We start from the raw sequence: 15,837 nt of genomic DNA on the forward strand, positions 1-15,837 counted from the left end.
TAATTGGGGATTTTTGGTCTTAACTGTTTTGGAAGGCACCTTCATTTCTGTGTGTGTGTGTGTGTGTGTGTGTGTGTGTGTTTGTGTGCGTGTGCGTGTGCTATGTATATTTGAGTGTGTGTGTGTGTGTGTGTGTGTGTGTGTGTGTGTGTGTGTGTGTGTGTGTGTGTGTGTGTGTGTGTGCATATTTCTATTTCTACAAGGGAAGCTTAGAGGAAGGGAGGGATCACTGAAACATTTCAGGGTTTACTCAAATGTTATGAATAAAGCCATCAGATTTCTCTCTTACATCCTTGTGTCTCCCCTTGTCCCTCTTCTCCTCCTACTTCTTCTGTTGTTCTCTTTCTCCTCTTCTCCTTGTCCCCTTCTATCTATTATTCCCTATCTCATCTCCCTCTCTCTCTCTCTAGCCACTACCACCCCTGCCCCCTGCAGGTCTCCAGACATGACTAAATGGGACAAGCTATTCTCCATGTTGGAGAACTCACAGATGAGGGAGAACATGCTCCTGCAATACGCTGATGACATCATTAAGGTTGAGATTGGCTCACTGCGTGGCGAGATGCTGAGGTTAACTCTTTATTTATAATCTTTTTTTTTTGCAGCACCAGAGCTGTGGATTTATTTCATTGAAGCTATGCTTTAACTGTATGTTCTTTCAGATAAAAGCATCTGCTAAATGACCATATCTATATCATTATCTATTAGATTTGTGGCTCAGTACGGTGGGGCCTGTGGGGTTGCTGTGGAGGCCGCTGGGAGGAGGATGTCCCTGCAGGTGGAGGCTCGCCTCCGGGAGAGCCTGGAGCATCTCAATCTAAAGGATGATCGGAACGCTGCTGGGAATTCTGCAGGGAATTCCAACCACCAGGGAGCACTGTTACAGCAGCTCCTGTCCATTGCGCGGACACAAGCCTCCAGGCTCGCCAAGCTGGAGAGCAGCTGCCTGACTAATCCCGGTACAGGAATCGGAATTGACTCAGTATTGGGAACTGGGCCCAGAACACCACATGAGGCAAAGAGAGGATTCCAGCCTCCAGTTCCAGAACAGGAAGTGACGTCGCCAGAAGAGGCCAATACACTACAGACGACTCTGGCTGCCGTGGTAATGGAGCTGAAGCAGACAAGGGCAGAGCTAGAGCTGACACTGAGGTCATCCAGGAAAAGATACCTGCCCGCAGGTGAGAACACTACTCTGACACAAGCTGAGTCAATGTCTAGACATCAACATCCTTGTTACAAAACAAGATGGAAAAATGCATTACACACATTTCCTATCCTTTCATTGTGATTATCAGTATCTAAAGCAGAGTACAAATAGTGTGTGAGCGTGTCTACAACTACTAATCATGTGGTATACTGTAGGTAGAAAACCAGGTTCATTCTGTTCATCTGAATGTCTGAAAACCTCTGCTTCATTGGCAACTGGATCACCCACAGAATGAGTCCAGTGCTTTTCAGGACTACAGTAGACCTCTAAAAGGGAGCGTATACTGTAGGCAAACTGAGCTGAGAGCACAATGCTATTGCTCAATTCTGCAGAGGACGACTTCTACTAAATCAAGTCTGGTCCTATAGAGGGGCCAGCCCACTCAGTGAGCCAGATCCAATTCCCTGCATTCATCAGATAAAAATCTCAATGCTGTTTATATTACACACACACACACACACACACACACACACACACACACACACACACACACACACACACACACACACACACAGACACAGACGCACACGCACACGCACACGCACACGCACACACACACACACACAGGCAAGCGCGCACACACACACACACACACACAGACACACACACACACACACACACACACACACACACACACACACACACACACACACACACACACACACACACACATTCAAACCTCCCAAAGAGCTTTTCTGACCAAGACTTATCACTCTCCTTCTGACTGGTGGTTGAGAGACAGAGAGAGAGTAACAGAGAGAGTACTCCTCTGTGGCTCAGTTGGTAGAGCATGGTGCTAACAATGCTTAGGTTGTGGGTTCGATTCCTGCTGCGACCATATATACTGAAAAATGTATGCACTCACAGCAATGTAAGTTGCATCAGCTAAATGGCATATATATAGAGAATGGCAGGTGTGTATGATAGGGAACAGACATGGTGGCCCTGACCTCACATTGAAGTTGTATACATCACATGATCATTGAACCTCAGCCATCATTTTCTCATTTCTCCATCATACCCACCATCTTTTGACTAAAACATCTCTTACTGAACCTGATGAGAACCCACTCTGGTCACAATTGTAACATACATTGCAATATACATCACAACCCACTTACACACTTGCCAGTAAGCCCTCCTGAGTCATGGAAAAAGACAGGGTTAAATAATTGGTGTTACTTATTTGGCACAGGAAACTGTAATGAACGTTTGACCTATTTCTCACTCAACAGGATAACCACATGATCTAGTATGGTGGAAGCCAACTGGTAAGAGGTGAAGTGATCTGGAAAGGAGATGCCAATCTCAATGTGACCTTCCTGGTAGAAAAATAAATCCTAACTAATCGAGTGCTTCTAGGAGCACAGCAGAGTCTCCAGACTCCTGGGAGTGAGCATACTGTAAGAGGCTTGTGCCTGGTTCCCTGTCTCTTCCATTAAACAAATTAAGTCATACATGACAGAGGCCCAATGAAAGGAGAGAATATATCAAATAACTCAAGTCTGTCTTTCAGAACTCTGGTTATTATGCCTTGGTGCAATCCTTTTTTGTGGTTGTGGCAGCATTTTAAAACCAAGTTCCTGAGACGCTTTAATCCAACATACTCCCACCCCCCACTCTCTTTTTTTTCTCCCTCTCTCTCTCTCTCTCTCTCTCTTGCAATGAAGGCTTACCAAAACTCAAACCTGAACATAAAGCTGTTTTAGGCTGACTTTCTTTCCCTCCTCTCTCCCAGGCTGTGAGACCGCCCTTCTCTTCCCCATGCGTTCCCGTCGTATCTACGCCTCCATCAACCCTGACCTCCCTCTCTCCTTGTCCTCCTTCACCGTGAGCCTGTGGGCCAAGCCCGTCTCCATCTCCAACAGAACCGTGGTGTTCTCATATGGAACCCGACGGAACCCCTATGAGATACAACTACTGCTCAGTGGAACCTCAGCTCTCTTCACCATTGGGGGAGAGGCGCATCTGGTGGAGGGGCGGGGTGTGGTGAAAGGGGGCGGAGAATTGGGATGGATTCACCTGTGTGGAACTTGGAACTCTGAGCAAGGCATGGCGTCATTATGGGCTGACGGACAGAAAGTAGCATCCACACCTGGGGTGGCTGAGGGCCACATGCTACCGGACGGAGGCTCACTGCAGCTGGGGCAGGAGAGGAATGGATGCTGCCCGGGGTCTGTAGGTTTGGGTGGGGGTGGCAGTGGGATGCCTGGGTTTGAAGGAGGGTTTGATGCCAAGTTAGCATTCGCTGGGAAGATGACAGGGGTGAATATGTGGGACAGAGTGTTACAGGAAGAGGAGATATCCCAGCTGGCTTTCCAAGAGGGTGAGGGGTGTGAGCAGAAAGGAAACGTGGTAGCCTGGGGCGTGACAGAGATCCAGCCACATGGGGGTGCTCAGTTCCTCAACTAACTGTGTTCCTGTCATCATCATCATCTTCATCATCATAATCATTAAAAACTAACTCTGATGCTACCATGCCACCTGCAGCTAAGGACGCAAGTACTTTCATCATCATCATCATTATTAACACTATAGACTAGTGTTGCCCTAAAACCTTCAGTACAGAATGGCCGAAATGGAGAAGACTGAGATTCAACAACATCAACAGCAAAAACTTCCACAGACTGAAGTACTGTAATGCATGCTCTATTGGATGAGTGTTTCCAATTTAGTGATGTGGGAGGGCAGTACCCCAAACACACACACACACACACACACACACACACACACACACACACACACACACACACACACACACACACACACACACACACACACACACACACACACACACACACATAGTGAGAAGCATTAGTATGCATAGCTTTAGGAGCAGAAGTGGAGCAAACAGCATTTACCAAAGATTTACATAGAAAACAGAAAGGAGGAAAAAAAGAGAGAGAGACAAAGAGCCCATTGTTTGGAGGGAGGGATGCGTTGGGTGAACTGTCACTGAGCCAGGGTGCAAGCGTGATCACAAGATGGCCATGCTAGGAAGGGCAAAACTGGTTGTATCATCAAACCTTTTGACCAAGCACATGAGCTATTTGCTTTTAATCAATTTGAAGGGTTATGGTTAAAATAAGGGTAAGGGTTCAAGTTAAAGTTCATGGTTAAAATCACATGTGACTACAAGTATCTGTACTTTTGTCCTTTCTAGTGTGGCCAGATAGTGAGAACGGTCTACAAGCTGTCATGGCAGGATGTTTTTTCTTATCATTCTATTATTATCTTATTTTTCCTAAAAAAAGTGAATATTTTTTGTTGTTTCAAACTTTGCATTCATCAAAGTGTTTACATTAATATGTGACAAAGATAATTATATTTCATTTGTTATTGTTGTTCTTTCTTGTCTTTGTTTTTATATTCTCTTATAATGGTTGGATTACGCAAGAAGATGACTTATTCTTAGTGTGATATGTCTGTTTTATGATAGAAATGTTTGATTTAAAAAGAGGAACTATGGACAATGTTTACAGCATTTTTAACCATCTCTGATCTTTGTTGATGTAGTGGTACTGTATGTGTGTCATATTGTGAATTGTTTTTCTTGTGAAGTGAAAATGAATGTATTTTGTATATATATATATATATGTTTTGCATAATAACACTAAGATTGGAAAAGAAGTTATGAATAAAACCACAAGTTATAATATTGTCTTTTGGATTACAATTTACATCATGATAAACCATTGACTGTTATGGCTTCATTATGACACTAATTCTGTCCATGTGGGTCAGCCATAATTAATGCTGGGATATAGTGGAACAAGAGAGATACAATTCAATATGAATAGTTTGAAATATAGCATTACAAACTCAGATCAGGTCGGTTGAGTTTCTACTAAACGGCCTTAAGTTATACAGGCTGCCCCAGATGCTTATTGAAATACAGTGCAGTATGTGGCTGTTGCTGGGTGTGTGTGTGTGTGTGTGTGTGTGTGTGTGTGTGTGTGTGTGTGTATGTGTATGCACGCAGTGATACATCTGATAAACAGATAAATAAATGCATAATTTCCAGAAGAAACTTGAAAGAAACGTGGGCTTGCAGTCTTATTTCAATAGTGGGAAAAGTTTAAAGATAGTTGATGATAGATGGATAGATTAGTTGAGAAAGAGAGAGAGAGAGAGACTGATACATAGGATATACAGAGATAGAGTATATTCTTGTGATATCATTCTAAGAATGAGTTCTGAATGGGCTCATGCTATTTTTCATTCAAGAGTCCTGAAAGTTTCATGGCAGTTGCAGTAACAAAGGAGCTCACAGAATGTTGGCCTAAATCAACATTCCACCATGTTAACCACATGAGGGTTTTTGGACTTACAAAAAGCGTAATAGTTCAAAAAGGTTCATATGTATGAGAGAACTTTCATCGTGGTTAATACATTTCTGGCACACCTCCATGTTAAAAAGTGCACTTTCAAGTTTGTTTCGTTTAAAACATTGAATAGGTTGCTGAAGCAAGCCCACCTAATAATAAGTATGTCAAAGGACAATAGTTGGACTTACTGAAACAAGCCCACGAATAATAAGTATGAGCAAGAACAATCGTTGGACTTGCTGTAGCAGTCCTACTAATAAGCTAGCCCTATGGGGTTTACTGTAGTTGACTGTAAAACCTTAGGCTTCTGGGAGGGGAGAGGTCATCAGTTATTAGTTCTCTGGGCAACAGGGGGTGTAGAGGGGGGAGGGAGGGCGTGAGGGGGTGGAGAATTGTTAACAAGGTAAAGAAAAACCTTAACTAATTAGTCAATGTCCAAGCTGAAGTGGGGGTTGTTTCGAAACACAACAGTCGTTGTTTCATGACTCAAGTTTCCCAAAAGCAATAAGGTAAAAACACTTGCGGAGATCGAAGAATAGGTTGCAATGAAAAAATAGATTTATTTTCCTTTACAAACAAAGAATAACCCAAACCTTTCCAAACCAACCGAAACTTCCTCCATTTATACAAATCACCTATCGGCAATCACCACAGAGCCATGGAAGGGCAAAAGGGGGAGCCATAAGCAGGTAAGTATAATATAAAAGGTAAGTATATCATACAAAATATTTCAATAATACATTTGTACTTTGTATTTCTTCTGTGCAATGAATGATATGAACATAAAAGACCAACTGGCTCTAACACATCACTCACAAGGCTAGCTCAACTGAAGCAAGAATATAGTGAGCTAGGATTCCTTTTTGATTGGTGCAATACATTGATCCCATCATCATCATCATCATCATCATCATCATTATCATCATCGGTCAACATGATTGCATACGCTTACACATTCATGTTGCTCATCATAACTCAACCTACACCCTTCTTGTAAACAACCTCTTCTCAATGCTTAGATGTATAACATGACGTAGTAGTTCAGTATCTCCCAGAACAGCTCCAACTCTCTTTCTATCCTAATGATAACCATGAGTTCTCTATTCCAGCTAAAACAATGTCTTCTCTCTGTTTAACGTCCACACTGCAGGCTGGATGTGGGCCAGGCCTTACTCAAGTATCCAACTTCTGCCTCTCTCCCCCTTCCCCCTATACTCCCTACTTGATGTGTGACCTGGACTTGAATGCACAAAACACTCACAATACTTTGTTGTACAGCAACAAGGAGACCATGCAAGTGTTGTGGTGTGTGTGTGTGTGTGTGTGTGTGTGTGTGTGTGTGTGTGTGTGTGTGTGAGTGTGTGTGTGTGTGTGTGTGTGTGCGTGTGTGTGTGTGTGTGTGTGTGTGTGTGTGTGTGTGTGTGTGTGGCCGGGCCTGGCCTCCCTCATATTGCCTCAGCTCCAAATCCTGGCCAGACCCCCCAAGGCAGGAAGAGCCTCAGATGCCATAACACCAGCTCCAAATCCTGGCCAGACCCCCCAAGGCAGGAAGAGCCTCAGATGCCATAACACCAGTGAGACCCTGCAGGGAAGAACTGAAATTGTGTATGCGTGTGGAGAGCAGTCTGGCACAAAATGGTGGCCAAGACAGCATAAAAACTGGCAAGGTGAGTTTGGGCTATATTTCACACTGGTGGTAGATGAGGTGAAGTTACAAAAAACACAACAGTGTTCTCCCCAAAGTGGTGGTGCGCCACGCTGTGAACTTGGCTGTGAACTTGGCTGTGAACTTATATATTTAGTAATGATAAAGTAACTATATTTGATCGCCAATGAAATTGATGTTAAAAACTAAAGGGAAAGTGAAAGCAAAAGCGTTCGTATGATCTTCCTCAGTGAGTTCAGCCATTTCTTTTTGAATAAATAGTCAGGTTTTGTCAGTGCCATACTGTTCTAAAATCCTGGGGAGAAGCTGCATGATGTGATAATATGTGTGTGAAGAGTTGAGCATGCTTGCCAAATGTGTGAGCAATTCCCAAGCATGTTCAAATATGTAAGGATCATTCAAAGGACAAGTCAACTGTTCACCCTCAGTAACAAGCTTATTTTCATATCTTGGGTCACATTAAGGTAATGGTGAAAAGAGTGCTCCAGCATGTGCATGCACATACTCACACACACACACACACACACACACACACACACACACACACACACACACACACACACACACACACACACACACACACACACACACACACACACACACACACACACACACACACAGGGTCAGAAGAACTATGAACTAAGCTAAGGAATCAATCCATTGTTGACTTGCAATGGGTGCTGCTCTAGTTGTTTGGTGACAGTAACACTGGGTGGAGATTGGTTTGAGGGGCAAAAGGTGTGGTCCACGCACACACGCACGTACACACGCACATACGCACGCACGCATGCACACACACATACTCGGCTCTCCCTCTGTATTAGATTGATCTACTTTTTTTCATTAAGCATTTATGTGTTTCTCCCTAGACCCCCTCTTCAGTAATCACAGCCACACAGCACATAACTATTAATCACTAAAGCCCCACTGGGAGGTAGGGGGTAGGTTTAGGTATGGGGGAGCAAACAGATTCCTAACGAGCAGCAGCAGCACTAACGATTGCCCCTGAGGGGAACTAAGCTTAAAGGGGTCCTTAAGGAGACAACCAGGTTCCTAAAGTGGGCATCTACAGTTCCTACAATACACATTATACCTCATACCTGTTGGGACCTCACAGTCATTATCACAACCACTGTTCCAAAGCGGGGGAGAGCTTGGAGAGCTTGTCCACTGGCTGCCCTCAATGCAGAAGTCTTATGTTAACATTCATATCAACTTGCACCAATAGTACCTAAATGAGACTGGTACTCTATAGGCCTTATGGAAACCACAGCTGTCTTTCTACACGCACGCACGCACGCACGCACGCACGCACGCACGCACGCACGCACGCACGCACGCACGCACGCACGCACACACGCACGCACGCACGCACACACTCTCCTGAGTGAGTTATGTATATTTGTACCAGTGGTCAGAGATTCCTATCTATCCAGGGCAGTTGTAACATACAGTTAGGTTTGGAAATATTTGGACAGTGACACAATTTTCATAATTTTGGCTCTGTACGCCACCACAATGGATTTGAAATGAAACAATCAAGATCAAAACAAATATATCGTTTGAGACGTTTAGGAATTGCAACCCTTTTTATACACAGTCACCCATTTTCAGGGGCTCAAATGTGATTGGACAAATTAACATAATCATAAATAAAATGTTCTTTTGTAATACTTTGTAGAGAATCCTTTCCAGGCAATGACTGCCTGAAGTCTGGAAGGCATGGACACCACCAAATTCTGGGTTTCCTCCATTGTGATGCTTTGCCAGGCCTTTACTGCAGCTGACTTTAGCTGTTGTTTGTTCGTGGGTCTTTCTGCCTTTAGTTTTGTCTCCAGCAAGTGAAATGCATGCTTGATCGGGTTGAGATCAGGTGATTGACTCGGAATATTCCACTTCTTTGCCTTAAAAAACTCCTGGGCTGCTTTCACAGTATGTTTTGGGTCATTGCCCATCTGTACTGTGAAGCACCGTCCAATCAACTTTGCTGAATTTGGCTGAATCTGAGCAGACAGTATATCCATAAACACTTCAGAATTCATCCGGCTGCTTCTGTCTTCTGTCACATCATCAATAAACACTAGTGACCCAGTGCCATTGGAAACCATGCATGCCCATGCCATCACACTGCCTCCACCATGTTTTATAGATGATGTGGTATGCTTCGGATCATGAGCAGTTCCAAGCCTTCTCCATACTTTTTTCTTCCCTTCATTCTGGTACAGGTTGATCGTAGTTTCATCTGTCCAAAGAATGCTGTTCCAGAACAGGGCTGGCTTTTTTATATGTTTTTTGGCAAAGTCTAATCTGGCCTTTCTATTCTTGAGGCTTATGAATGGTTGGCACCTTGTGGTGAACCTTCTGTATTTGCTCTTGTGAAGTCTTCTCTTTATGGTAGACTTGGATAATGATATGCCTACCTCCTGGAGAGTGTTCTTCACTTGGCTGGATTTTGTGAAGGGATTTTTCTTTACCATGTGTAGGATCCTGCGATCATCCACCACTTTTGTCTTCCGTGGACGTCCAGGCCTTTTTGTGTTGCCGACCTCATCAGTGCGTTCTTTTTTTCTCAGAATGTACCAAACTGTTGATTTGGCCACTCCTAATGTTGCCGCTATGTCTCTGATGGATTTTTTTTGTTTTTGCAGCCTAAGGATGGCCTGTTTCACTTGCATTGAGAGCTCCTTTGACCGCATGTTGTGCATTCACAGCAACATGCAAATGCCACACTTGGAATCAACTCAGACTTTTTATCTGCTTAATTGATAAAGAAATAACAAAGGAATAGCCCACATCTGTCCATGAAACAGCTTTTGAGTCAATTGTCCAATTACTTTTGGTCCCTACATACAAAAGAGCTGTAATTCCTAAACCCTTCCTCCAATTTGGATGTGAATACGCCCATAGTCATTATATAACTGTAACTTTAATATGCTTTGGTAAACAGCTAAAATAACAAAAATTGAGTCCAAATATATATGGACCTAACTGTATCACAGCAACTGAGCTCAGGGGTGGGCCTGTACACTGAACAGTGTAGTTCAGTGTATAACCCTCAAGGACATAATGGCAAAAAAGTAAGTCATAACATATAATAAGTTGCACAATTAATTGCAGAATAAGATGCACATGGATGACATTGATAGATCTAACTGAAATTAAGAGGTAAAATGTATCATGTATATCAACCCCGTTTGAGGAACCTCTAGTTGAACCTAATGGCAGGATCTTGACTAAGTTAGAGAGAGAGAGAGAGAGAGAGAGAGTGTGTGTGTGTGTGTGTGTGTGTGTGTGTGTGTGTGTGTGTTAGAAACTGTAAGGTCATTACCCCTCCTCTCCACGAGAAGACATCAATCAGTGAACTTGTGGTTCAGTGAACTTGTGGTAGGACCTCCCACTGGTCTTGATAAGGACCTCCTTATCTCCTTATCTCCTTACCTCTATGTTTCCTTTGTCTCCAAACCTTCACCTGAATGTGCCATGTGTCTTTTGACTGACCGTCAATGTAAGTTAATTTCTGTTAATTCTATTGGATTGACTTCTTTCTATTGACATTTATGATGTATTCTGATATTGAAATTGTGACATGATCTCTGATTTATTCTGTTACTTATGATGAGGTAGGCCTGTGTTTGGTCAGTCATTGTTTGAAGTATGTAGGCATCTTAAATGCATGTGATCTATGCTAGATTTATGATGGATTTATGATTTAAAGTGTATATGTATATGATATAATTTGTTTGTTTCTTTATTCAGAATCATGGCAATCAAGATACACAATATTCCTGTTCATCTAATAAGATAAAATAAATGGACTATGGATTGCAACCCTTGTTTCCTGGTGGTGTGTGGCTCCAGTTAGAACCCTTAATCCATAACTGTGTGTGTGTGTGTGTGTGTGTGTGTGTGTGTGTGTGTGTGCATCTGCGTGTGCGTGTGCGTGTGTGTGTGTTCAGATTCAATGTTGCCGTGGGTATCCTGTATCCCAGGTGTGTCCTACCTACCTCCCAGTACACTGAGGGTGATAGCCTCTGTGTGTTCTGCCAGTAGCTCAGCCTTGGCGATGGCTGCCAGTGAGAGGTAACTGGACATGTTCCTACTGAGCTCTCTGTTGCCTCTCTGGAGAAACCTCACTGCTACAGGTACAGCTAGGGCCATCACTGGGGGACGACTGTAGTTCTGGAGGGAGGAGACAGAGAGAGAGAGAGAGGAAGTTTAGATTTAGATTAAATTAGATTAAACTTTATTGTCATTGCACAGAGTAAAAGTACTGAGACAACGAAATGTAGTTTGGCATCTAAGCAGATAATGAAAATAGTGGCATAGTGCAAAAGACATGATATTGTAGACAGTGCATGGTATTATAGAATAAGGTATTACAGTGAGTATAAATAAATGAATATAATAAGTGAATATACATGAGATGAATATCAATATGATATGTACAGTTGAACAAGGGCAATAGGTCTTGAGGTATATTACATATATGTAAGATGTATAATTAGAGACCAATATAATAAATATGCTATGTGCAAACAAGCTGTAGTGCGAAAGCTAAATTGAAGTCCTGAGTGTGCAGCCAGTAGAGGTATGGAGGGAGCGTGGGGGGGGGTGGGGGGGGGGTGTGGGTGGGCTGGGGATGACCGCTGGTACTCTGAGTTCGAAGACTCCTGTACTGGAAGGCAAACAGTCCATGGCTGGGGTGAGAGGTGTCCCTGCTGATGCCTCGTGCCCTCCGCAGACACCGCCTGCACTGGAGGACCTCGATGGACCCCGCCCGGTGATGTACTGGGCGGTTTTCACCACCCGTTGCAGAGTCTTCTGGTTGGAAACAGAGCAACTGCCATACCACACTGTGATGCAGTTTGTCAGAATGCTCTCGATGGTGCACTGATAGAAGCTGACCAGGATCCTAGGAGACAGATGGGTTTTCTTCAGCCTCCTCAGGAAGTATAGTTGAGGGTCCAGGGTCCAAGGTCCTCAGAGATGTGGACACCCAGGAACTTGAAGCTGGAGACACACTCCACCTCCACCCCCATTGACGTAGATAGGGGTGTGTCTGTAGCTCCCAGCTTTCCTGTAGTCCACAATGAGCTCCTTGGTCTTCTTGGTGTTGAGGGCCAGGTTATTGTCGGCACACCACACCGCCAGGTGCTGGACCTCCTCCCTGTAGGCTGACTCATCATTGTTGCTGATCAGGCCTACCACTGTGGTGTCATCTGCAAACTTGATGATGGTGTTAGAGCCATGCACAGGCACACAGTCGTGGGTGAAGAGGGAGTAGAGGAGAGGGCTCAGCACACAGCCCTGTGGGACACTGGTGTTCAGGGTCAGGGTGGAGGAGGTGTGGTTGTCTAACCTAACAAACTGGGGTCTGTTGGTCAGGAAGTCCAGGGTCCAGTTGCAGAGGGAGGTACTGATGCCAAGGACACAGAGTTTGGTGACCAGCTTGGAGGGGATGATGGTGTTGAATGCTGAGCTGAAGTCAGTGAACAGCGTCCTTATGTAGGTGTTGTTGTTATCCAGGTGAGTCAGGGCAGAGTGTAGTGCCATAGAGATGGCATCCTCCATTGACCTGTTCGGGCGGTAGGCAAACTGGTGGGAATCCAGTGTGGGGGGTAGGTGGTCTTTAGGTGAGCCAGGACCAACCTCTCGAAGCACTTCATGATGGTGGGGTTGAGTGCAACGGGGTGGAAGTCATTCAGGCCCGCTGCAGCAGAATGCTTCGGCACCGGCACGATGGTTGCTGACTTGAGGCACGTAGGGACAACTGCCTGGGCCAGTGACAGGTTAAAAATCAGCTGCCCAGCGCATGCTCTGAGCATGCGGCCAGCATCCTTGCGTGTATTCACCTTGCTCAGTGCGCAGCACACATCAGTGGTGGAGAGTGTGAGGGGCTGGTCGTCTGGGTGGGGGCTCAGCTTTGATGGCTGGTTCCTTGTCCCAGTCGAAGCGAGCGTAGAAGTGGTTGAGCTCATCTGGAAAGGAGACATTGCTGGTTGGGGAGGCTGTGTTTTTGGGCTTGTAGTCCGTGAGGGCCTGGATGCCCTGCCACTTGCGTTGGAGATCAAAGTTGTTCTGAAAGTGCTCTTCAATCTGCAGTTTGTGGTTGTGTTTGGCCTTCCTGATGCCCCTCTTCACGTTAGCTTTGGATGAGCTGTAGGCCTCTGCATCGCCAGATCTAAAAGCAGTGTCACGTGCCTTTAGCAGTAAGTGGACCTCACTGCTCATCCAAGGCTTCTGGTTGGGGAAGGTTCTTATCTGTTTGTGGGTGGTGACACTGTTTACACATGTATTGATGTAATTCAGAATGGAAGAAGCATATGAATATGAATCAATGTCCATGTGGGAGTCCAGGGTGGCCTGAGTGGGGAACATACTCCAGTCAGTGTGTTGAAACTGGTGCTGTAGTGTAGAGTCCCTTTGGCTGTCCTCACTGTTGGTTTCACACATATGATGAGTGGTGTGTACTTAGACTAAGACTGTTTATTGACCATGCAATCAATTCACATCAATTGTTGGAATGTGGTAATTTTTGCACACACGCACACGCACTGCACACGCACTGCACACCCCCCAAGACAACACATATGCACACCCCCTGGGCACAGTGTCAGCCATATTCCAGTGCCCCTGGAGCAGTTAGGGGTTAAGTGCCACAACGGCAGTGGTAGGCACCTGGATATGATGCCAGTAACCCTCCAGTCACCAGCTCACATCCTTCCGATTGCTGGCAGGCCTCTCTAACCTCCAGGCTACCTGCTGCCCCACTTGGGGAGTAGGAACAATGAGAGGTGATCAGACTGTCCCATGTGGGGGAGGGGAATGGCTTTGTAAGCCTCCGCAATGTTTGTATACACATGATCTAGAGTGTTGTCTCCTCTGGGAGACATGTTGGTGGAATGTTGGAAGTACAATTCTCAGGGGAGTGTTTGAAATCCCCTCCAACAATAAAGGCTCCATCCAGGTTTGCAGTTTGTTGTCCACTAATAGCAGCATGGAGTTGTTTCATTGTTAGCTTAGCATTAACATCCGGAGGGATATAGGCTGCAGTAACAACAATAGCTGTAACCTCTCTAGGCATCTAAAACGGCCTACACTGGATCATCAGGTACTCCAGATTGGCAGAAGTAGAAGGAAGGGGAGAGGATAAGAGAGTAAGTGATATTAGTGACATTGGTAAGCTATGCAATGCACCCCTAGTTTTAACACACTTTAATGATGTACAGAAAACAAACAAATTATAATAGGCATTATCATCGGATGACTCCAAAACCAGAACATTCTGGTACTGAGAAATTGTAATCCAATATCAGCAGACAGAATTGCTGGGCTGTTTGATGTGTCAGAACCAGAGCTGAGTCACAGCTAAATAACATCAACCTATTACCCTCACTGGGGGCTCTGTTGGGCAATTAAAAGAAAAATAACCTTACAGAGTAAGAACAAAACAAAATGTGCCTTTTCTGTTCTACTTGACCACAGAGTGTATGCATGTATGCGTATGCGTGTGTGTATGTTGGTTAGTCTATAAGACTGTAGGTATTTAAGATGCACTAGCGCCCTCAAGGGGACAATATGAGAGCATTTGCCAGGCGTGTGTGTGTGTGTGTGCGTATGAGTGAGTGAGTGAGTGAGTGAGTGAGTGAGTGTGTGTGTGTGTGTGTGTGTGTGTGTGTGTGTGAGTATGTGTAAGTGTGTGTGTATGTTGGTGAGTCTACAAGACTGTAGGTATTTAAGATGCATTAGCGCCCTCAGGGGGACAACTTGAGAACATTTGCCAGGCTTGTGTGTGTGTGTGTGTGTGTGTGTGTGTGTGTGCCCAAGGGTGGACAATTTGAGAGCATTTGCCAGGCTTGTGTATGCATGTGTGCGTGTGCGTGTGCGTGTGTGTGTGTGTGTGTGTGTGTGTGCGTGCTTGCATACATGCGTGTACCTGTAGTATACAGCTGGTGATGTCTGATGCTATCTTGGCGTGGGGTGTATCCTCTGTGTCACCCTGGGGTGTGAGGTTATGTTCCAGGCAAGATTCCCACAGTCCCACCAGCGCACCCCCATGACGCTCGATGGAACGCGTCTCCCTTATCGCTGTGGTAATGCGCGTGATGCAGATCTCCACAACTGCCTGATCGTTGTCATTGGTCAGGTAGTCCTGCATGCAACCAACCAGAGTGAAGGAAAACAGCATTAACCAATCAGCACTTGCTTTTATAAAGTTGTAAGTTAAAATCCACAATGGTTTTTGCTTTTAGTTGTGTGTACATCAGTAAATGTACGAACCGGAGAGCAGGAGATAGCCTTTATTTCCTCCAAGGCTTGTGACAGACAGTCCTCTATCTCTGAGTCATTCAGGGAGAACAGGTCTCCAGCCCGGGACAGATCCCTCTGCCCCAGAACCAGGCTAAACAGCTGGTGCATGACGGATCACTTTGGACCCCTTAGGCCTGCTTTAGGACCAGATAGGCCAACTTTGACTAGGTTAGAACAAGTTAGGACATAGCATGATTGTAGGGTAAACAATGTCTTATCACATTGAATAGAAAGGGATTATCAAAGAGCTGTACACTCACTGCACACTCACTCTGGGCCTGCCTGAGGTCAAAAGATACTAAAGAGACAGGGCATGGTCCCTG

General features: G+C 44.9%; 2 protein-coding genes across 2 annotated transcripts in view; one reads left to right on the forward strand and one right to left on the reverse strand.

The window, feature by feature from the left end:
* The window catches only part of ptx3a (pentraxin 3, long a), a 6,137-nt gene extending 1,264 nt beyond the window's left edge, over window positions 1-4,873 (forward strand). The window contains exons 2-4 of the mRNA XM_083695670.1: window positions 411-570; window positions 709-1,181; window positions 2,949-4,873. Coding sequence (XP_083551796.1) covers window positions 411-570; window positions 709-1,181; window positions 2,949-3,622 — 1,307 coding nt within the window. The 3' untranslated portion in view covers window positions 3,623-4,873. The remainder of the gene's footprint in view (window positions 1-410; window positions 571-708; window positions 1,182-2,948) is intronic.
* veph1 (ventricular zone expressed PH domain-containing 1) overlaps window positions 1-15,622 on the reverse strand; it is a gene marked incomplete at its 5' end in the record, with an annotated part of 89,157 nt that extends 73,535 nt beyond the window's left edge. Inside the window, 3 exons of the mRNA XM_083695663.1 lie at window positions 11,209-11,383; window positions 15,141-15,356; window positions 15,485-15,622. Coding sequence (XP_083551789.1) covers window positions 11,209-11,383; window positions 15,141-15,356; window positions 15,485-15,622 — 529 coding nt within the window. The remainder of the gene's footprint in view (window positions 1-11,208; window positions 11,384-15,140; window positions 15,357-15,484) is intronic.
* Window positions 15,623-15,837: the final 215 nt, after the last annotated feature.

This window comes from Argentina silus (assembly GCF_951799395.1).
Source record: "Argentina silus genome assembly, chromosome: X".
In the NCBI taxonomy this organism is placed as follows: domain Eukaryota; kingdom Metazoa; phylum Chordata; class Actinopteri; order Argentiniformes; family Argentinidae; genus Argentina; species Argentina silus.